Source organism: Python bivittatus, unplaced genomic scaffold, assembly GCF_059951505.1.
Source record: "Python bivittatus isolate LINGU-HERP-01145 unplaced genomic scaffold, Pbiv_v1 ctg000040_np1212, whole genome shotgun sequence".
NCBI classification, from domain to species: Eukaryota; Metazoa; Chordata; class Lepidosauria; order Squamata; family Pythonidae; genus Python; species Python bivittatus.
In genome coordinates, this window is record NW_028277032.1 from 2,740,510 (window position 1) to 2,762,873 (window position 22,364).

General features: G+C 49.0%; 1 protein-coding gene across 7 annotated transcripts; it reads left to right on the forward strand.

The window, feature by feature from the left end:
- The first annotated feature begins 461 nt into the window (after nt 1–461).
- On the forward strand, nt 462–21,216 carry LOC103065088 (myotubularin-related protein 9-like). 7 transcript variants are annotated; one of them, XM_025169010.2, is made up of 13 exons: nt 462–703; nt 4,709–4,938; nt 6,035–6,094; nt 8,525–8,633; nt 10,198–10,323; nt 11,363–11,536; nt 13,903–14,120; nt 14,520–14,591; nt 17,001–17,162; nt 17,323–17,464; nt 18,267–18,487; nt 19,432–19,574; nt 20,507–21,214. In XM_025169010.2, the coding sequence occupies exons 2-13, from the start codon at nt 4,742–4,744 to the stop codon at nt 20,620–20,622; spliced, it is 1,740 nt and encodes a 579-aa protein (XP_025024778.1). In that variant the 5' UTR covers nt 462–703; nt 4,709–4,741; the 3' UTR covers nt 20,623–21,214. The 7 variants fall into 7 exon arrangements, with proteins under 7 accessions (XP_025024778.1, XP_025024782.1, XP_025024780.1 ...); XM_025169014.2 differs by lacking the exon at nt 19,432–19,574 and having other exon boundaries at nt 20,507–21,216; XM_025169012.2 differs by lacking the exon at nt 14,520–14,591 and having other exon boundaries at nt 20,507–21,213.
- Nucleotides 21,217–22,364: the final 1,148 nt, after the last annotated feature.

Below are 22,364 nucleotides of genomic sequence, written 5' to 3' on the forward strand. Positions count from 1 at the left end.
TGTTTTTTCTTTTTAATGTACTCTTGCACTTGGGAACGCAGCACCCAGCTTCTCCATGGACTGCGCTTTCCTCTCCCTCGATGCAACGCCACTCTGCGCATCAGTCTCGTTATCATGCAGTAAATCTCTCCCCCGGAGTTTCCATTCCTCCCATTTTCCGATCATCCTCATGCCTCTCTTTTTCTCGTCATCGGTCTAAGCCAGCAACAAGGCAACTGAAGACTGCAGAGACGCACGTATGACTGTCCTTTGTCCTAACGATGCTGTCTCTGCTATCTTCACTCTTATCTCTTCTAGTTCTTTAACAGTGGAAAAAATAAACTGAAAACAAAACCGATTAGAGCCAGGCTACCTTAAGCGACACATCCTCTTTCTCCCTTTCTCTCTCTCTCTCTCTCTCTCTCTTCCTCCCTCCTCGGCCTCTCCCCCCCCCTCCCCCGCTGTATTGCTGTGCAGTTCCTGTTCTGCCCTTTCACAATGTAAGATCCAGCTTGAGCTCCCAGCAACACAACAAACAGCTGTTGCGACGTTTCTCAACAACTGTCCCTTGCAGATCTCGGCTGGCTGGCTGGCTCGGGCATGAACGGAGGGACCAATCTTTGTCCCCTGCAGCCTTCGCCACTAGGTGGGGGATCCTGTGTCCTCTCAAGCAAGACCCCTTTGCAGGTCCCAGAGGCGATCCGGTTCCCGGTCCAGCTCTCAGGTAAGAGAAGGGGGCCAGCCCCCGGCTCTCTGGCTCTTTCTCCCAACGCGGACGGTCCTGGACTCGGTCCAGAGGAATATTTCCACGCTGGGAAAGAAGACCCTTGGCTGAAAAGTTCCCGCCAACCTGCAGAGGTTCTGGGCCTCTCTAAGGCGGGCACCCACATTCACCGAAGCTCAGTTGCGCTCGATGGTCTGTTGCCAGCTAAAGGGCCGGTCTGGACAGAACTGGGGTTATTCTAAACAGAACAGAGGTCAGTTGTACAGATCTGGCAGACCCGGGGTCCACCCAAAGCTAAGAGAATGCGTCATTCAGGATGCCAATTTTTCATCCGGCCCCCGTAGCGGCACTTTTAACCACGGCGGGCTATGCTGTTTGCAGGTGGGCCTGATCCTTCCTTGCCCTTCAGATCAAAGGTCTCCTCTATGCTGCGATTCAAGTGCTCGTTAAAGGCACAAGGACAGGCTAGCTGCCTGCATCCTGGTCAGTTGGCAGCTGACACGATGCTGCCCAGAGACCAGCTGGGAGGGTTGATAAGCCTCTTCCTGCTTCTGCTGCTTGGGTAGGGCTGGAGACAGGGTGGTGGGGGAGTCCCCGGGGCTTGGTGCTTTTGCAGAATGCCAAATTCTTTGTGCAGAGAAAGGGTCATGCTCAGAGAGCTTTGCCGCTGAGGAACAGCGGCCTTCCCTAACCCATTTCCTCTGCTCTGAGAAGAAGAAAAGCATTTCCAACATCCGATCAGGTCAGGCAGCCTAACTGATCCCCCTTCGGTCTCAGGGACTCTACAGGACTTCAACAGAGCGACTTTATCTTGGAGGCAATAATCCAGCTGACCACTAGATGGCAAGAGAGAGAGAAGATGTGCTGGTTGCCCAGAGGTTTGCACCCCAGGTCTGATTGCCCCCCCCACACACACACACGCTTCAGTTCAGTATTCTCAAATTGTGCTTTCCCAGGACATCAGGTTGGGGAAGCCTGTATTAAAACAGCCTTAAAGTTAATTAACACCATGTTCACACTACACGCTTGACCAAGTTATCAAGTTAAACCATTCCTCAGGGGTGTGCAATACACTAAAACATAAACTAACCAAACAGGCTGGATTAAAACAACCCATGTATAACAAAGATTAACACTAACTAGGTTTGTTGTGCAAATGCAGATGCTAGGTTTGTGTTGACCTGGTTGTGTGTGCTGTGTGAACATAACCAATAAGTACTAAGTTAAACTCATATAAACTCGCAGTATTATTGTTGCTTTCTGAGTGCTTTTGAGGAAGGATATGTGGCTCTCCACACTGTGCTAAACTACAAATCCCAGAGTTTTGGCCAGTGAAGGATCCTGGGAATTGTAGTTCCATAATATCTAGAGGGCTGCATCTTCCCCATCCCTGGTTTAACAGAGGTAGTTCACATATAAACGCTGGATTCACACAACTTTTTAAGCTATGCAATGATTTCCTCATTTGTGATATGATGTGTGAACCCAGACACCTGTGGTATTTAAAGTGAAGTAGGCATGGATACAGAAAACTCTAGGGTTTGCAGGTTTGCAGAAAAGTAAACCTAAGTAAACTATGGTTAAGCATATTGTGTCCAAGATGACCGATGATGATAGATGATAGATAGATAGATAAATAGATGATAGATAGATAGATAGATAGATAGATAGATAGATAGATAGATAGATAGATAGATAGATAGAGAAATAGGTAGACGGATGGATGGATAGATGGATGGATGGATGGATAGATAGATAGAACTTCTGAATAGATTATGCTTGTAAATGAATGAATAAGAAAGACAGAGAGATCTGTCTGGTAAACAAGGGTGCCCAACGTCTTCCAGGCCAAGAATGAGTAGAGGGTGTGCTTAAAAGGTGAGACTAGGGCTGCTGAGGCCAAGATTCAAATCTACTGTCAGCCATAGAAATGCGCTGGGTAACTTTGGATCAGCCAGTCTTTCTCAACCTAACCTACCTCATAGGGTTGTTGTTCCAAGGATAAAATAAAGGGAAACCTCCCTGTGAGTCACCCTGAGTTCATGGTGGAAAGGCACGATATTCACCTAGCAAAGGAAGAAGGAACAGGTGAGACACAGTCTCCAGGCGGCATGCCCCGGGACAAACTCCCAAGCGTGCTGGACCCCGGGAGGACGGGCTGGGCCAGGAACGAGCCGTCCTGAAGACAGGCCCTGCAGGGTCACAGTCTTTGCACATCATCAGCAGGGTCTGAAGCAGCTCTGGAGCCACTGGTAGCTGTGCGTGATTTGGGAACCCACCAGCCACTTCCCAAGCAGCTCAGGAACACTTTGGCTATCTGGATTTCTGCTTCTGTAAAGGGAAAGTGAAGACATCCCCCAAAAAATCAGGGAGCCAAGGAGAAGAGCAATCCACATATCCCAAATATAGTTTCCAATTCTTGGAAATAATGAAGCCTTTTTCAAGTTGAGCTCGACTGCTGTTGACTTTCCTCCAGGTTTTCTGGCAACAATAGACAAGCAGTTTGCTGACTCCTTCCGGAATTTTCCTTTTTGACTTCTCGGTCTAACCTGCAGTTCTGAGATTTCCTAGTGGTCTCCTATCCAAATATTAACCGGGTCTAACCCTGATCAGTCAGTATCAACCAATACATTCCCTTTCGTTTTGTTTTGTTTTTCTGAATGCTAAAAGCGAGACGCCCCCGGGGGCCTGTCACTGAAGCGGTTTTATAGCCAAGGGTTCCCATGCCAGATTCCATCACTGAGAATCTGGACTGTCCCCTGTGGGGTAAACACACCCGGTCCCAAACCTCTCACCGCAGCCAAGTCCAAATTCCACATAGATCCCCAGCACGGTCATCCGCAGAGACCAAAATAGCTGGGTGGGGTGGACTGGGGTGAAAGCGAGTTTGCTGGCTTTGCACAATAGAGCCGGTCGTTCCTTTCTCTTCCCTTTTGGAAAGAGAGAACTGGTTTGGCCAGGAGGTTGCAGAGAGGGGGCCAGGCAGGCCAAGACGTCAGTATTTGTCCTTTCCTACCCTCTTTGGGGTTCTTCTTCTTTTCAAAAGCTGAACTTCAGCAGGCATTTAGCGTTTCTCAATCCTCCCGTTTTCCAGCCAGGGAACTCTGCCCACCAGGCTGTCTGACGGCCACAAAAACAACATGTTCAGGAATTGTGAAACAGAGAGAAAGAGCAGAATTTGGGAGTTTCATGCTGTGACTTCAGGCAGACTTTCTTGAGACTCAGTGGCTGCCTTGCAGGAGGAGAGCCGCGCTAGCCTATGGTGGCAAAAAATCAGGGGGAGTCTGGAAGCTTGAGCCTTTTAATAAAATGTGTTCATCAGAAAACACACAACCAGAGTCCTCCTGAGTAATTGCTGTGCTTGCTTCTAACATATACAAGAGAATAAAAAAGGGTGTGGAAGTCAGATATAAATTAAGAGAAAAGGTGAAGAAGAAGGAAAAAGGCATAGATCGTATTTGCAGAGAGAATAGGAGTCACTTTTGAGCAAACATGCAACAAATGCTGTAAAATGGGATGGAAGGGAGATGGGGGGAACAGGGGTGTCGGGGAGGGGGCTTAAAAAAGTCAGGGAGGGTGTCTGTGGCCATGGGATCAAAGACCTGGCCCTTTTCTATGACACAGATCAAAAAGGGGCCATGCAGGGTTTCAATTGCACAGTCAAGGCCACCCCCTTGACTTTTTTCACCGCCCCATAGACACCCCTGCCCTCCCATCCTTTTAATCCAAAAGTGCAGGCGGGGGTCACCTCTGTGCCCATCTAAACTCTCCAGAGGGCATTTTGCCTGGGAGTTCAGGAGTTTCCCTGCCAGGGTGGTGGGAGGATGCCAGGCGTGGGGAGGCTGGTCTACAGCAACATTGGCACCATCTGACCAATGGATGAGTTGGCCACAAAAGCGCCCACCTTCCGTGTCTTATAGGGCAAGAAAGCCATTTCCCCAACCTTCCTGAAATGCCCTTCTTCCTAGTCTCCCAGGGTCTCTGAAATTGCTTCCTCCTTTACAGTTACACCTCCAGGACGCCCTGCCACCCCCCGCCATGGAGTTTGCCGAGCTGATCAAGACCACCAAGGTGAACAACGTGGTCCTCTCATGCCCAGGACTCCAGCCCATCCGAGGGACGCTGGCCGTCACCAGCCACCACTTACTTTTCTCATCCCAGACGAAAGGGAGTGGGGAGCAGAGAATGACCGAGTTGTGGCTTCTTATTCGCAATGTGGATGCCACTGAGAAAAGGTGAGTAGCCCTCCCCAGCATCGCTGGGCTTGGCTTCTCATCATGGTTCCCCACCCCACCCCAGTATGTACAATCTGAGCCAGTGTTTCTCAACACTGGCTGGGGAATTCTGGGAGTTGAAGTCCGCTCATCTTCAAGTGGCCAAGGTTGAGAAACACTGGTCTAAGCAAACGTAGCCTTACGGAGCTTAAACTGCTCTATCAAACTTCGCTGATTCGTCTTCTTGGACAATTGAAAGAAGCTTTGTAGAAGAAACCTAAGTCACATGCCATATGCAGATTTTAGCTCCCTCGGTTGCCATCTCAGCTACATAGGTGGACTGTTCAGCCCCAAACGAAGGAGTTGTGCCCAGACAAATATTAGCATACACACTCAAGGGCTCTTTCCCAAGGGTGTGGTCAGAAGCAAAGATTTGCAGATCAGGGAAAGAGTTGGCTGCCTGGGGGAAGGCGGGGAGTGAAACCGGCCATGTGCTTTCCTACTCTATGTGCTAACGGATTACACCTCTTCCCTGCTGAAGCTCCAGCTTGCATCCTTTTGCTCCTGCGCTCTTCAAAAGGCAGACAAACATGTGGGTTTACCAGGTGACTTTTTTCTGCAAGGCTTGGGAGAAAGCATCACCTGCCTGGGATGGTGCAGAAGAGACCGAAAGAGATCTGGGGGTCTTGCACCTTCCTGGGATGCAGGCCCATGGGAGAACACAGCTGAGCCAAAATTTGAGTTGCCCATGGTCCCCCAGAGCGGCAGAGCGAGCTGGAAGAGAGAGGGCACTGCAGTTGGCAACAGATGCCCTGCATCTTGGTGCCCCCTGAGCCTCTGCCGCTCGGGCAGGATGCTAACCTTCTCCTTTGCCTGGGAGTTCAGGAGTTTCCCTGCCAGGGTGGTGGGAGGGTGCCAATGTGGGGAGGCTGGTCTACAGCAGCATTGGCACCATCTGACCAACGGGTGCGTTGGCCAGAAAAGCATCCACCTCCCCTGTCTTATAGGGCCAGGAAGCCATTTCCCCAATCTTCCTGAAATGCCCTTCTTCCTAATCTGAGCCTCTGCATCTCGGGCAGGATGCTAACCTCTCTCCTTTCCTTCCTGTGACTCTCAGCATTCAGAATTTAAGCTGGTATCAAAGCTCCCGGACTAACGGCTCCCCGCCAGAGAACAGGTTTGCCTTAACCCCTTTTCAGACCGCGAGGCACGCAAGCGAAGTGACAGGCTGACGCTTCATCGGCTCTCGGCTTCTGCAGCTGATTTGCACAACCGGGGAGGAGGAATCATGTCAGGCCCCACCTTTCCAGGTCTTGCATCAGGAACGGGTGGGCTGTTCCCTTCTGTGCGTTGGCCCAGACTGGTGGAGAAAGATCTTTGAGCCGTCCCGATGGTTTGCATGCGAAGACCCTTCCCCTTATCTCTTTCTACCTTGGAGTGCCTGCTGGAGAGCGAGGCAAGGATGGTTCGATGGGGTGGGTGGGAGAAACGGGGACAGGGACTGTAGTTAGAAATCCAGCTTCTTGCCAGAACGGAGTCCAGAATCTGCCTTTATATGAACTGAGCGCACACTTTTAGGCATGCACCATGTGCTTATCCTCTTGGCCTTGCACATCCACCTCCTTTCCATAAGCAGTTGAGATATTGTGTTGGAGATGTGAAATTGGCAGGAGCTCTCATTAGAGCAGGGTTCCTCAACCTTGGCAACTTTAAGACGGGCATAGCTGGCTGGGGAATTCTAGGAGTTGAAGTCCACCCGTCTTAAAGTTGCCAAGGTTGAGGAACCCTGTGTTAGAGGATGTGCTCCTGGGCCTATGCAGAGCGCAGGAAGAAGACCGAGTCATTAAGTGGCCTCAGCTCCTGTTCAAAAAGAGAAACGCCCATCCTCTGTCTGTCTTGGATGCAAAGTAAGACTTAGCCCGTAACTTAGCCCAGCTGTCAGAGAATGCTAATAAACATCCATTGCGTTTGAGATAGAAGGTAGATTTGTTAAGGAATAGATCAGACAGGGAAGCGTCTAAGCCACATCCTTAAGGGAAGATAAGAAGGGAGAGAGAGGAATTCCCATGACCCTTGAATCACAGAGACCCATTTTACTAACACCAGGCCAGGTAAAAGACAGGCCCAGGTTTGCATGTGAAGACCCTTCCCCTCACCTCTCTGCCCATCGTGGTCACACAGCTCGTAGATGCAAAGAGGTGCGTCTCCAACAGATATTGGAGCCCCATTTCTCCACCAGAGGCTGAATCGCTCATCTGGCATGTCAGCAGGGAGGGTCAAAAAAGTCAAGATGGCAGCTGCAGCTGCACAACCAAGCCCCGCCCCTTTATATATGCATCGCATCGGTAACACACAACAGGGTGGGGCTGCGGTCATCGCTACCATCTTGACTTTTTTGATTCTCCCTGCAGACACCCCTGTAACAGTAGTATAAAACTTCTGAAAAGGTCAAGCTTTGGATCCCTTGGCCTGAATGAAAGTGTTAAAAAGAATATTTTAAAGCCTAATCCTCTTGCATGCAAAAATTGAACGGCGGGGGGGAATGATTGATTATGGAAGGGTCCCCCTTTGGAGCGAGCCGCCTTATAGGCTAATCCATGACCTTTCCCAGACTGAACCCCACCTGTTTGCTCTCACAGGACCTTGCCCTGATCTGTCAAACACATCTCTGGGACCCTGGAGTAGAATCAGATGTTACTCTTGAGATCTGAGGGAATGACAGGCCAGAAATACAGATGTTGAGAGCGAGCATAAATCGGGGTTAGCAACATGGAGCCCATGGGCCACATGCAGCCCTCTCAGCACGGATATCTGTGGATAGCATAAAATATCTGTAAAATGTCAAGTAGGGCATCATGATGGAAGCCCTGCCCCTTTTGCATGTGGCTTCCATCTTGCAGATGTTGACATATGCACACCCCATGGACACCCCTCACCCTCAGCCCCTCATTTGTGGATTCCCCAAACCATGCTGCTGAAATTCGGCCAAGATAGTATACTTCAAATGGAGTAGTGAGATTTAGAGTGGATTGGGGAGGGTTTGAGGTGGGATCAAGAGCACTCTAGCCTAAACGCTTGGAAAATATGGGACCCCAATTGCTGCCTCATCCTTCCAGTGATGTCACTGGGGGGGGGTTGCCCCTTAGAAGACCAGAAGGTCACCAAAGGTCACCCACAGATGGATGCAGAAAATTCTCTCAAAGCCATTCTGGCCTGTCATTAAGACCTATCATTTGCAAGAGCCAAGCGTGCTGGTTATTCTGGATGTATTTAATCTGGATGGAAAAGTATGTGCAGTAACAGGGTGGGGACAAGAGAACAAGGGGGGGCAGGTGAGTTCATATGCCTCATGATATCATCATGCCAATGATGTGAGCGATGTAAGCACCATCAGTTGCATGATACATCCTGCTGTGGGTGGTCATCCCGGCTTTGCTCTTCCTCGGTTAATGAACTGCTCACTTCCTGCTCCTCTGCAAGCCCGTCTTTTGGGTTGTGGCCACCAAGCATGAGGTTCATTCTGCTTGCAGCCTGCTGCGTGTGGCCTCCTGCAAGGCACTCACACGTGAGAGAACAAGCTTGGTCTGTTTTCTCCCTGTCCCCACAGGCTTGCCAACACCTCTGGCACCATCACTCTCAAATGCAAAGACCTGAAAATTCTGCAGCTGGAAATCCCTGGGATGGAGGAGTGCCTGAACGTTGCCAGCTCCATTGAGGTGAGTGGAGTATGTCCTGCCTGTGGTAGAACCCAGCTGCTGCCAGATCATTGGAAGACGAACAGTCCCTGAACATGTGCAGAGTGCCTGTCCTGCTTAGTGGCGAGGGCGAGGGCTGGGTCCCCACCCACACTATCCTCAACCACAAAGTCCCCAGTCCCATTTTACCCTGGTCTTGTGTGTTGTACGAATTCAGCCAGTGCTTCATCCAAGATGTCCCCTGAGATGCGTTTTCTATTTTAAAGAATCCATATCGTTGTGCAGTTGTGGGAAGCAGTTACAGCCAGATAGCAAACACAATTCTGTACCCCACAACCCCCGCCCCGATTAAACTCCTATCCAAACTCGGAGCAAAGCCCACATGCTTCCCAATGTTGCAGCCTTAAGGACAGATGCTTGGGTGATGGTGATGATGATTCTACAGAAGAGCAGAAAGAAATACTCCCGAGTCCTTGCATCTTGCTCTTCAACCCCTTTCTTCGCGTGCACAGCACAGAAGCACCACCTTCTCCATTTCCTGTGGGTTCCCTTCGAAGAGGAAGGTAGGGGGAGGGTTGCAGAAGAAGGAAGATGACGCAGGGTGGCACGGAAGGCTTGTGGTGCTCGGCAGTTTGGCCAACGCAGCCCCAGCTGTTGCACAGAGCTCTTGGCAGGGTCGATTCAAGAGGGAAGTCTTAGTCAGGCTGTTTCCCTCGGCTCCCAGTTGCTGATGAAACTGGCTTCAGGCCAACGTGGGCAGAGCGAACCCCGGAAGCCACCGTTTCTTGCACACGGGAAAAAGGAGCGCCATGGGGGTAAGAAGATGCCATCTACCTGGGAATGAAGAAGCTGTTGCCGGCCTGCCTAATCTGAGGACATAGTTGCCCAATTTGGCTGATTGATTACTGAAATGTATATAGCTGCCCATCTCGTATAGATGACTCTGAGCGTCTTGCAAACAGTCAAAACAAATATAAAAGCAGTAAAAAAGAGCAGTACGGTTTAAAAACAAGGAAAAACAGTATACATACAACTCACAGCCCAAGTAATCGCGTTCATCAAAGCAATCAGGGCAGCCACTGCACCAGCTCCACCAAACCTTTGGGTCCCCCTGCCCATTGCCAAAGCCACGTCTTCAGGGCCTTGCAAAAAGCCAGCAAGGTCGGGGCCAATCTGATCTCCGGGGCATGATGTTCCACAGGGTGGGCACCATGGCAGAAAAGACTATCATTCTGGGCCTTGCCAGGCGACACTCCCTGGCTGATGGGACCTGCATCATGGCTCTCCTGCTGGCCCGGATGGGATGGGCTGATGTAACTGGGGAGAAGCGGTTCCTCAAGTAACCTGGCCCCATGCCATGTACCCTACAAGCATCTCCCGCCTGGCCAGGAACAACATTTTCAGCTCTTTCATGCTAGTTTTGAGGGACACAAAGACTGATGAACCCCAAATCCTCCCCCACATTGGGTGGCCTTTTCCCAGATAGACTTTAATAGGCAAAATGAGCACCTAGGCTTAAGACTCAAGAGGGAGAACGTCATGCATGCCTGTTTTTAACCATGATGGGCCACCCATGTTCCCACAGGCCCTTTCTTCTGTGGAATTGGTGATGAAGATGTACCCCTTCTTCTACAGACCCCAAAACACGAAGCTGGGAACTGGGTGGCTGACACACATTACTGAACAGTATTACAAGCAGATCGCATCTGAAGTGAGTAGAAAGTTCGGTGATCTCATGAGAAACAAAGTCCCCTCTCTGAGTGTGAGCCCCACACAAGGGAAATTGAGTTGGCAGAACTGACGTTTTGTGGCCTGGTGTCAAGGACTTTGCATGTTATGCCAGTTCTGGAGCGGAACCAGGTCTCCCAAAGACAGCGGGTTAGTTTAGGCAAGACTTTTTAAGATGCTGGGTGTTATTCTGAGCACCCCAGTTCCTGTCCACCCTAATTTTTGTTGAGATGATTCCTAGGTTGATGCAATTATTTTCCTGTGGTCCACGGATGTCAACAACCCAGGAAGTGGGAGTATGGGGAAATGTGAACTATTGAATCCTTTGTAGGAGGAAAGTTTGTCTATGGCAGCAAATAATCAGAAGAAGTCGGGTAGCACCTTTTCGGACTCACACATTTTCTTAAAAGGCATCAGCTCACGAAAGCTGATGCCCTTTAAGAAAATTTGTGGATCAGAAAAGGCGCTACCTGACTTCTTCTGAAATATTGAAGAAACTCGTCTTGCATTATATTTTAACAGATTAGTTTTGCTGCCTGGAATAACAAACATTAATCTCTCTGATCTAGCCTTTGGATGGGACCCTCTTCCCGTCTGCAGCTCAGGCCATTGCCTCCGGTGACCCCTTCTTTTAAGAAAGACCCAGAGGTTGCAGAACAGGCTGCGCGGCACACGTGGGTCTTTCTTCCATGACACAAGGACTCCTCAGGAATCACTCCTCTTGCCTCCAGCCTTCTCACTTTGCCCAGTAATTGTGCCAGCCTGGTTCCTCCCCCCCTCCGCCCCCACCCCACCACACAAACAAGCCAACAGCTTCCTCCTCTCTGTTGCACAGAGCAACACCCCAAGCTGAACCTGTTGAAATGCAGCAAGGTCAAGAAATGTCATCTGGCGGGATGGAAGTTCAGGAAGAACATCTTGGAGGCAAACAGCCCCACACCACCAGACCTTGGCCTGGCTCTTCCCCCCCCCCCGCCCCCCATCCCTTAAGGCTCATGGAAACGGGCTGACCTCTTTCTCAGACAGGGGCGTGGAGGCTGAGTTCTGTCAACGCGGACTTTGGTGTCTGTCCCAGTTACCCGCCAGTTGTGATCGTACCGGCGAGGGTGGACGATGGAGCCCTGCAGAAGAGCGCCCGGTTCCGTCAGGGGAGGCGATTCCCTGTCCTCAGCTACTATCACAAAAAAAATGGGACGGTGGGTACAGCTCCTTTCTCATTCTGCCCCTCTCTCTTGCTGCATCTGTTTCCTGTGCACAAGGCATTGATGGTTTTCCTCGATCCTGCAGTGATCTTGCTTCCAATTGTAGGTTGTAGTGCTTCAAAAGCAGTACGAACATTGCAGATCAGAATGAAAAAACAGAAAGAGGCAGAGAGGGCAACATCTGAAAGTCTATTGGGTACACAGTCAAACTGTAGAGCTGGAGCTAGACATCATGCTGCAATTCTGATCTGCCAAGGGGGGGTGTCTATTTTTCAAACTAGGCCCCCCTAAAGCTGGATAACTTTGCAAAAATAACAGAACAGCAGAGAATGTACATGACTACTTTCATAAACTCACTTTCAGCACAAAGATTTTCAGGGAAGGAAATTAAGCAAAATGACAGATGTCCGTAATGTATACAGAATTATTTCTTTTATGTCATGATGTGAATTATTCACTATGGATTCCTCTGAATTGGTATTAGCTCTATGGGCCAAAACCAGGTTTCTTTCGTTAGACGTAGCCTGATTTCTTTTTAGAGTTCTTATATTGAGTATCTTCTCTTGTTGGATCTTCTCCCTGTAGCATAGTCTTTTAGGCATGGTTATTATATGTATCCCTCATTTAGTCAGAGGACTGGTGAATCACACGGAAATGAGACTTTATTTAACAATAGCCTTACGTGGAAAGTTAGTATACAGTGTAAGCTGTTTCTCTCCAGATGTACATCCACAAAACTTCCAGAACGACAGCTCCCTGTTTCACAATGGTTCCCACCTTCTTTTCCAGTCCTGGTTTCCATTGGGTTATGCTTTTCTTTCAAAAAGAAAAGAAACTTTGGGGCGTGTGTGAGTGGACACACATGTAGCGCCAGTCAGCACCAGTGTGGTGCAACAGTACAGATGTTGGATGGTGACTGAGGAGATCCAGGCTCGCATCCATCTTCAGCCACAGAAACGTCCTGAGGGACTTTGGGCTACTCCCCATAGCTCAGGCCAGCCTACCTCACACAGTGGTGGCTGTGGGGGAAAATAGGAAGAGGAAGTGCTGTGTTCCCAAGTGAAAGGCAGGAGAAGAATCCATAAATTAACGAAGCCCTTAAAGAAGCCGAGAAGGGACATGCTTTGTTCAAAGAATTGCAGACGAGTGCTACATTCACACTGCCAAACAGTCAGAAGCGCCTTTATGCCTTCAGATTTGAAGCATTACACAGCTCTGTGGTTAAATATATGCTTTTTCCTTTTCCTTTCCCTGTTTTTACCCTGTCCAACTATCAACCCGCTCTATCTTCTCTCTCCCCCACAAATTCTTTTTGAATGCCTTTTCCTCCCCAGGTAGCTCTTCACTCTAGTGCGGTGTTTCTCAACCTTGGCAGGTGGAAGATGTGTGGACTTCAACTCCCAGAATTCCCCAGCCAACTCCCAGAATTCCCCAGCCAACTTCTGGGAGTTGAAGTCCACACATCTTCCACGTGCCAAGGTTGAGAAACACTGCTTTAGTGAATACCAGTAGCCTTCCATTTCAGCACTAATGACACCAGTCTTCTCCAACCTGGAGCCCTGGAGATGTTTAGAAACTCCCAGCATTCATAGCTTCCAACACTTCTGGAGGGCACCAGATAGAAGACAAGCATGCCCTCCAGTTGCCACCCTCCTCACCTTCACCAAGAGATGCTGAGAACTGAACCAGGGAGCTTTGGCACACCCAACAGATACTCTAAACAAGCCTGGGTCATCCTCACCAAAAGCCCAATCTGTGCAGGATTATTTTGCTACCCCCTCATAAGGAATGTAAGCATCGCGGAGCAGACAGCAGGCCAGCACAGACCAAGTGCTGCTGAGGAATTGAGAATGCAGAAAGAAATGACTTTATTGTGGTCCTTAACCAGCACAAGAATGCAGAAATGTGCTTAGTTTGCACTGGAAGGGGAACTTTCTGAACTCATTTTCCGACCAGTTTGCAGAAACTTAGCTATCCTTCAAAATTCACACTTCTCTAACTTTTGCAACGTAGTTCGCCAATGCTGTGATTTTAGAAAGTACACGGTCGAGAAAAGTCTGCTTAAAAAAAACGAAAGCTGTACGGAATGCTTTACATTACAGAACGTGGTTTGCAAAAACTGGGCACGAGTCAGACTTACAAACAAACCTGCTTATGTCCAGGAAGGCATACCCCAAAAGACATTCCATTTCAGTGTGAGCTTTTCAGAAAAGATCAAGCTCAGCGAGCAGCACATGACTGGCGGCCAGAAGGTGGCCCTGAGAGAACCCCAAACTGACCGATGTGCCCCCCACTGCCCAGGGCGCCTCCCTCCCTCTCTCTCACTCTCCTCCATCCGTTTTGGTCCTCTGCTCGTGCAGGTGATGCTTCGCAGCAGCCAGCCCCTCGTGGGGCCCAACCGCAGGCGCTGCCCGGAGGATGAGCTGCTCCTGAGCGCCGTCCTGGAGGGCGGGGAGCCTGGCTTCATCCTCGACACCAGGTCGCTGCAGGCCGCCAAGCAGGCCCGGGTGATGGGGGGCGGCCTGGAGCACCGGAGCTGCTACAGAGGCTGGAAGAGGCTGCACCGGGCTCTGGAGAGGTAAGTCCCTCTCTCCGTTCCTGCCCCAACTGTCCCTGATGGGAAGACACAAAAAAGAGCCCCAAACCGGGCACCTCTCAGTAATATGCCAAAAGCGCAACTGAAGTCTCTTTTCCCCTTTTAAAACAGACTTCAGTTGTGCTTTTGGCGTATCATGGGCAGGAGGAAGCGAAAAAAGACACACCAGGAGCTCTCAGCAATCTTGGCTGTTGGTCAAAGATGCATTGGAAAAACGTTGATCTTGCTACGAACCGTGCCTCTGAGGCTGAACAGGGTGAACCAGCTTAAAAATTATTCCTTCCCCCATTAAGACAAGGAAGCTCTGTGAAAGAATGACGCTGAGGTTAGATTTCTTCTGATCCCGGCTAGGAATCTAACTTTTTTTTTTTTCCCAATCAGCACCGAAACATTCCAGAGTCAACCACTGGGAGAAGATGGGAGTTGTAGTCCAACACATCTGGAAGGCATTAGGTTAACAAAGTATTTTCTGTATTGTAGTACTGCCCCTGATTAATTATGGGGTTCTCTTCCTTTGTCCTGTTTGGTTAGAGATGCTGTGGAAGAAACAGGGCCCTTTGAGTTCCTCCAACGATCCACCTGGTCTGGGGTTCTCAATCTCTCCGACCTGTAACAACAGCAATAATGTATGTTTAATATAAGGATAGTGACTGAGCAGTGCACCTGAAGAATTTTGACTGCATCCAAATACTGTCCAAATGTCCAATATTATATCAGTTAAAACTGTACAGTAGATTTGGGGATCAGACATTTTATGTAGGTTAAAAAAAGAATATGCATAAAGAATAAGAGCCTGAAAGGGAAGAAGAAAATCTTCACATTGTTCAGAAAAGGAAATCTGGGCAAAGTGAGAGAGAGGAAAGTGTGTGATCCCTAGTCCTCTCAGGGTCCCAGGGGGACACCTTTCTGGAGCTAAACATGTTAAAGAAAGTGTTTTTCAACCTTGGCAACTTGAAGGTTCTGGGAGTTGAAGTCCACACATCTTAAAATTACCAAGTTTGAAAAACATTGTTAAGAAGAGTGCAAGGAAGTTCTCTTGCACAAGGCCGCACATCCTCTGCACCTTTCAAGGATGGAGTTTGTGCAGTAGAGTTGGCCTCTGCTGATGCTCTGAGTCACAGACAGCAGATTTCAGCCCACCCAAGTTTGGTCCTGGTGGGACCACATCTGTTTACCCTTTAGCCTGCTTATGGTCCCTGACTTAGCAATTTCACTAGAGCTCAGAAAGGGAATTTTCAGCAGCTTCCCTGTCACTGAGCAGTATCTCACATGGTTTCCATGTGGCCAGTTGGCTTGGCAAAAGTGATCTTCCCTTGTCCTCCACACAGACTTTACTACTCCTTTACTGAAGCATCCTTGCAGCCCATCAGAGAAAATAATCCGGTCACATTTTTGAAAGGCCAGAATTGCTCCACAATGCTTTAATCCTGTGTGTGACCAACCCTGTAGCCCAAAGGCATCTATTGTTCTAGTTTTCAGAAAGAGTCTCTGCCTTAAGAGGGAGACATTCAAGCGCAGATGGCATTGAATGAGCCCTCTTCCCAGAGTTTCCTTGTATCACCTTAAAATGCATTCATCGTGGAGGCTTGGCATTTATTTGGCAGGACAGGAAGACAACTGCCAGGCCAGGCGAAAGAATTCCAGCTTCCTGTTTTATATTAAAGATCCAAGCAGAGGGAGCTGCAGGAGTGGTCGGATGTTTATAAAATAAACCGAAAGGCAGGGTTGGCAGTCTTATTAGGAACTAGAATGCTTGCAAGTCACCCAATCAGTTAGAGGGATAAAACCTCTCGGGGCCTATAGCCTGGTGACCCCCAATCACGGCCCTTTGCAAGCAGCTTGAAGTCAAAGGAATATTCCATAAAACATTCATTCATTCATTCATTCATTCATTCATTCATTCATTCATTCATTTATGGAGTTAAGTGACCGCCAGGGAAAGAAATTAAAATCCTCTAACCCAGTGGTTATCAACCTTGGCAGCTTTCAGATGGGAGGATTCCAACTCCCAGAATTCCCCAGCCAGCATGGCTGGCTGGGGGATTCTGGGAGTTGGAGTCCACCCAACTGAAAGCTGCCAAGTTGCGAAATACTACTCTAACCCTTACCTGGAACGACCCGATTGTGTATCCTCCAGGTGACACTGCCCTGTAGCAATTCCTCTGCAATTCCCGTCCATCACGGATCACACCCTTTTAACCAGCAAGAGGGACAGTAAGATTCTTCAATCCAGTTAGGATTCTTAGCAAGTTCTCCAGGTCACCAAGCCTCCATCACGCGGATGCTCAGTAAAGACGGGAACGAAAATAAACAGCTGGAGAAAAGGAAATGGCAGCGATGTTTCCGTTTGGTTTTAATCCTTGACCCAGCGCCTGTGAAAACGGCTTGCTCGTGTCCTTGCAATGTCGCCCTCCTTCAGCTTCTAACTCTGATAGCTAGAATTTCTCTCGTGAATGGCCGCGTGAATGGGACGTTTGCCCAGCACGACCGTTGAAAAGAAAACCCTGGTCTAACAAGGTGATAGGGAACAGGGATAGAAAATCATTTGTTCTCAGCCAGATTTTTACTTTCTGCAACAAAGGGCAGTTTCTGAAGTTGGGGTTGGTAGGTGTTAGTATTTTTGCTCAGTAGGCGCTTCTATCTAAGTGTCATACAAGAACTATTTCATCTACATTTTCCTATCCAGGAAGGTGGACAGCTGTGAAGGTTTAAACCAGCCTCCCCTGTCCACTGATAGGTTGGACCGTAACCCATTTTCTCCAGCCAGCCAAGCGGTGGTCTGTTGGAGAGGACCCTGGCTGCGAGCTTCAGGACTCGTGACCAAGTCTGTTCCTCTTCTCCTTCTCCCTCCCCACCTCCCAGGGGCCGCCCCCTCCAGGAAAGCTTCATCAAGCTGGTAGAAGCTTGCAACGACTCTTCTCCCCACATGGACCGCTGGCTGAGCAGGCTGGAAGCCTCGAAGTGGTTGTCCCACGTCAAGGAAGCTTTGAACGCGGCCTGCCTGGCAGCCCAGTGCCTGGAAAGGTACAGATGCCGGGGGGGGGGGCGGCTTGCGCATTCGGTGAGGAGAGGAATCCCCGGGAGAAGCTGCCTGGGCAAGTCCCCTCCGCACCCCAACCTTGCGAGGTGGTGGGCTAATTTCAGGGCGGCGGCACGTAACCAGAACGCCTGCGTCTTGCTGCAGGGAGGAGGCTTGCGTCCTGGTGCACGGAGGCGAAGGGAAGGACACCACCTTGCTGGTGACCGCTCTCGCCCAAGTTATCCTGGATCCAGACTGCAGGACGTTGACCGGCTTCCAGGGGCTGCTGGAGCGGGAATGGATACAGGTACCAGCAGGAGGCAGTTCAAAGAGGATTGGCTTGCTGGCTGGGGGACTCTGGGAGATGAAGTCTACCTCTGCTGGCTGGGGAATTCTGGGAGATGAAGTCTACCTCTGCTAGCTAGGGAATTCTGGGAGTCGAAGTCCACACATCTTAAAGTTGCCAAGGTTGGGAAACACTGGAGTAGAAAGCACATTTAGTTCTTTTTATCTCAATAGTTCCTAGCAGTAATACAGATACCATTTCAAAAGTGAAAGTGATTGTAACTCTTTCAAAGCAGAGATGCGGTATCTATCTTATATGTGCAAGAGAGGAAACGCCTTGCTATTTTTCTTCCACGGTGACACAACACTCGCTCATCAGCTCTAGACAGCTTACTAAATGGAAGAACACAAAACATGATTTGGGAGGTTATCGGTTACTTGACCATGGCTTAGTCTGGTGTGGTAGCACAGCCACTGAATATTACCATCAAGCCAGTGCAGTGAACCCCTGGCCCTCCAGATGTGGATAAACTACATCTTCCATTGTCCCATCCCTTGTACTCCCTGATGGGAACTGTAGTTCAGAAGCTTTGGCAGGACCTCGGATTCTGCATCTGGTCATACCCAGTGAAGCTGGCTGGTGTGCATACCTTTGATAACGAGGAGGAACAATTGAATTCCTATTGACATTTATGGGGTTCTCTGATTGATGTTGAAGGCATGGCCACCCACTCCCACCCTCTCCCTTCACGTTGCCTGTAGAAACTGGAAGACGTAGAAACCCCCTTTCTGTTCCTACCAGCCAGCTTTCTTTGCTCTTCCAGGCGGGGCACCCGTTCCACCTCCGCTGCGCCCACTCCGCCTACTCACACACTCGGCTCAAGCAGGAGGCGCCCACATTTGTCCTCTTCCTCGACTGCGTCTGGCAACTGGGGCGCCAGTTCCCCTTGTCGCTGGCATTCAATGAGCATCTCCTGCTGGCACTCTTTGAGCACTGCTACGCCTCTCCCTACGGCACATTCCTCTGCAACAACGAGAAAGAAAGGTGAAGCAGGGACGAGCCTGGATGCTGGGCCAAAGAGGGGCGGGGAAGGGGCTGAGGGTCTCAGCTTGGGGGGGCAGGGTGGACCAAGACAGGCAGCTCAGGGCTCAGACTCCCTTCGAGGGCTGGGAATTTGCTGCCAGCAAAGACTCTGCCTCCAGTCTTGAAAGACACAGAGGGATGGCCTGACGGTTCATTTGGCATGTTCAAATATCTCAGGCGAACCTTAGAAATCACAAACGACACCCTAGGTCAGTGTTTCTCAGCCTTGGCCACTTTAAGATGGGTGGACTTCAGCTCCCAGAATTCCCCAGCCAGCTGGCTGGGGAATTCTGGGAGCTGAAGTCCACCCATCTTAAAGTGGCCAAGGCTGAGAAACACTGACCAAGGAGAACCTCCCACCGTTACAACTCTCGTTGCACCTTGAAGAAATGACGCTGAGGATAGCAAGCACAGGATTTTGACATCAGGCCATGATGTTGTCCAAGAGAAAATCAGTCTGGGAAAGCTGCATGGTTTCACTTGCGAGGAAACCTCACAGCAGCTGCTTTTGCAGGCAAGAGAATGCCAACATTTCAGAGCCTCCTGGCCGGTGATTCACGTTGCTTCTCCTGCTGTGTCAGTGTCCCCCAAACATCCAGCTGCAACTTCTGTGGGGCATTTGTCCCCCTGAAAGATAATATTGTGTTCCTTCCCCAACATGGTGTTTTCCTGGCTTCATATGATGACTGGGGAAGGCCAATGCCCTCTAGGACTAGGGTGAAAACTGGAGGGCCAGCCAAGGTCTCCAGATCCATGTCTCCACACTCATATCCTGCCTTCTTCACCCCTAAATTGCAAGCTGGAGGATTCCAGCGCAGCTTTTCATGATACTGTTGGTCACCCAGATTAAGACCACCAACCTAGACCTTCCAATGAGGGATTAAATCTATTGGCTTCTCCTGCAGGAAGTTCTGTGAACTGAGGGAGAAGACCCACTCCCTCTGGCCCTGGATAAACCGTGTGGAGAAGTACCTGAATCCCCTCTACACATACAACCCCTTGGTCATCTGGCCCTCTGTGGAACCACAGAGCGTGGTGCTCTGGCAAGGTAGGGGACCACCTGCCATTCCTTTTACCACGTAAAATGCAAACTCACCCTGTCTAGGGCTCCGTTGTCTTTGGATCAAAGCCCTCACGTGCGAATACTCGTACTTTGGATGGAATTCAGCCTTCAAGGTTTTCGTTTCATAGGCCAACCTTGGCAGTATGGGTTGTTCGTGTTCGTGCAATAATTCCACAGATTTTGATATAGAGACAGACAGCAGTTAGGAAGGGAGGAACATATCAGAACATGGTGCATTGCAGGATTTTGTAAGATGCAAGCAGCCTTACTAAAACCTAAGTTTCAAAAGCTTCAGCTGTCTGAGCATCAGCAAATTTCCAAATCACGTCTGACGAGTGGAAACTAAAACCTCACCCTCCTACCCGCTTCGCTGCTCATTTCCTTTATGTGCGTTCAAGAGATACGTGTCCACTTATGAGAACCATGCCTAGCAATTTCTCTCAGTCCTGGTGCTTCAGAGCGGACTCCCTTTCAAAGCTTTCTGTATCTAGATGACAGTGAGAGTGAGAATTTCAACCCTCTGCTAAATATACTTGTAAACTTGCAGATTTGAAGGATATAGGAATACTCTGGATACCTAAAATGCAAAAACAGGCACTGCGGCTCTGAGGTTTTCTGTGGGGTTATTATTAAAGACTTGGCTGTTCCCCCAGGTGTTTGGGCCTGGAGGTCAAGTGGGCTCTACCAGCTGACTTTCTTATATAAGTTGAAACTTGCTGCTTGCAACCCCAGACATTATTATTTGGATTGTTCAATTGTCGGTTTTAATCTTGTACATTGCTCACTGCTGTGAGATGGGCAGACCTATAAATCATTTAAATAAATGAATTTAAATTATCGCTGCAAAGATATGAGAGATGACTGCTTGTCCTTGTGAAAGGAAAAAGATGGATAACTGACCATCATTCTCCATGCAGGTTTATTTCTCCGCTGGGTCCATTCGTCCCACTATCTTGACGAAGCATGGGCGGAAATTCAGCAAATAGCAAGGAACAGCCAAACCTACCCACCACAGTTGCATGGGGCAACGTGAAAGTAACTTGCAACACCCCCTTTTTGGATGCAGGAACCAAAGGACTGGCTGCTAAAGGTCACCCCAAAACAGAAGAGCCGAAGACAGAGGGAGGGTGGCCAACACAGAGCCAACGAGGAGAGAGATTCCAGCACTGAGTGCTTTATCTGTGGCACTGCGAACACTGTGAACGTGTAGATGTATTTCCCATAGGGTGACAGGTCTAGTTTTTTTAACCGCTGCAAATAAAATACAGCTCTTTATATCCACGTTTTAGATCAAGGAAATCAAGAACATAAGATAAATCTTCCTGGAATTTGATCGAGAGGGATGGGTTCGCACAACAAGGCAGACTAGGCTTAAAATAGGGTGGACAGTATGCAGTTCAAGGTTTTGTGGAAATGTTCCTTGTATATATTTTATACTTGGTCATTAAAGTATTTTGTATCTTTGTGTGAACAGAACTATGTTTTGATCATTCAGGTTTAGGGATTAGTGAATCCAGCCAAGAACCACCTGGACCTATATTGTTTGCTCTTCCTAACCCAGCCAGAAATCCACAGTCCCTTCTGACCATGCTGCTGCATTTAGGATGGGGAAAATGAAGCTGAAACATAAACTATAACATAGGATTAACATATTTTTTTCTTTAAAAATCACCTTCTTTCCACAGAAATGCATCATTGTCCCACCCATTTTGGACTCTCGCCCTACCTGCTGCCATCCCAACCTCTCAAAGCAGAAGCTAGCCTCTCCTCATGTTGTCCCACCCCTGCCACAGAGCCATGCCCCCAGCCAGGACATGAGAGCTCCTCATGAACCTGGCCATGAGAAACTCATCTGGGTGCTCATCTGTAGCCACCCCACCTGGCAGCCAATGGCTACATTTGGACAATAAAGTTGGGTCCGATGGAGACCATACATCTGCATTCACCCAACGGCTAAGCTTTTTTAATGCTAATATTCATCAAGTTGATGGATTCACCTGTTCTGCAACTCAGCCCATTTGGTGGGTTGATGATTCAATGTACTGGGCAAACCCACATTAATGAAGTAACTAGGTTGGGTGTGTGAATGCAACCACTGACAAGCGTACCTTCTTGTCTCTTGTGAGTAACAGTCACTATATCTTGGAGATGCAAGCCCAGAATTTTAACCACACAACACACTAAACTGTAAACCATGATAAATAAGCCAGTAAAAAATCCATATTATGGCTAAGAAGGTATGCGATGCAGACCATCAAATTGAGTTCAACAGAGTTTGAGTTTGGCCTATTTTATGAACATAGCCAATGTGACATCATAAAATTGATTTACGCTTTGGTGGGATGTCCATCTTCAACCAATGAGCCCAGATTCCACGGTGGGGTTAGGAAAACCTTCTCCCTACGTCTTTCTTCTACACAACTGGTTAGCCGCCCTCTCCCTGCAATTTTGCTAAGTTAAAAATCTCAGCACTGTGACTCTTCTTCATAAAGGACTTCTTTGGATAAGTGTTTCTTTGGGACTGTACCATCAATTCCTCTCCTCATGATCTCCAAATAAAATTTGCCTTTTGTTCTTTCCAGCCCAACGGAAAAGTGGAAAGAAATTTTGTAAAGGAGCTTGTGTGTGTGTCCATCAGCATGGTAACTCTCCCAAAATAGAAAGAACTGGACCAAATTTGGTGCAGGGAAGGAAGGTGACAAAAGACCAATTGAAAATAAGCCACAACTGACCAAGGAGCTGACCAAACCCCTCCTGAAAAATTCCCCCAATGCT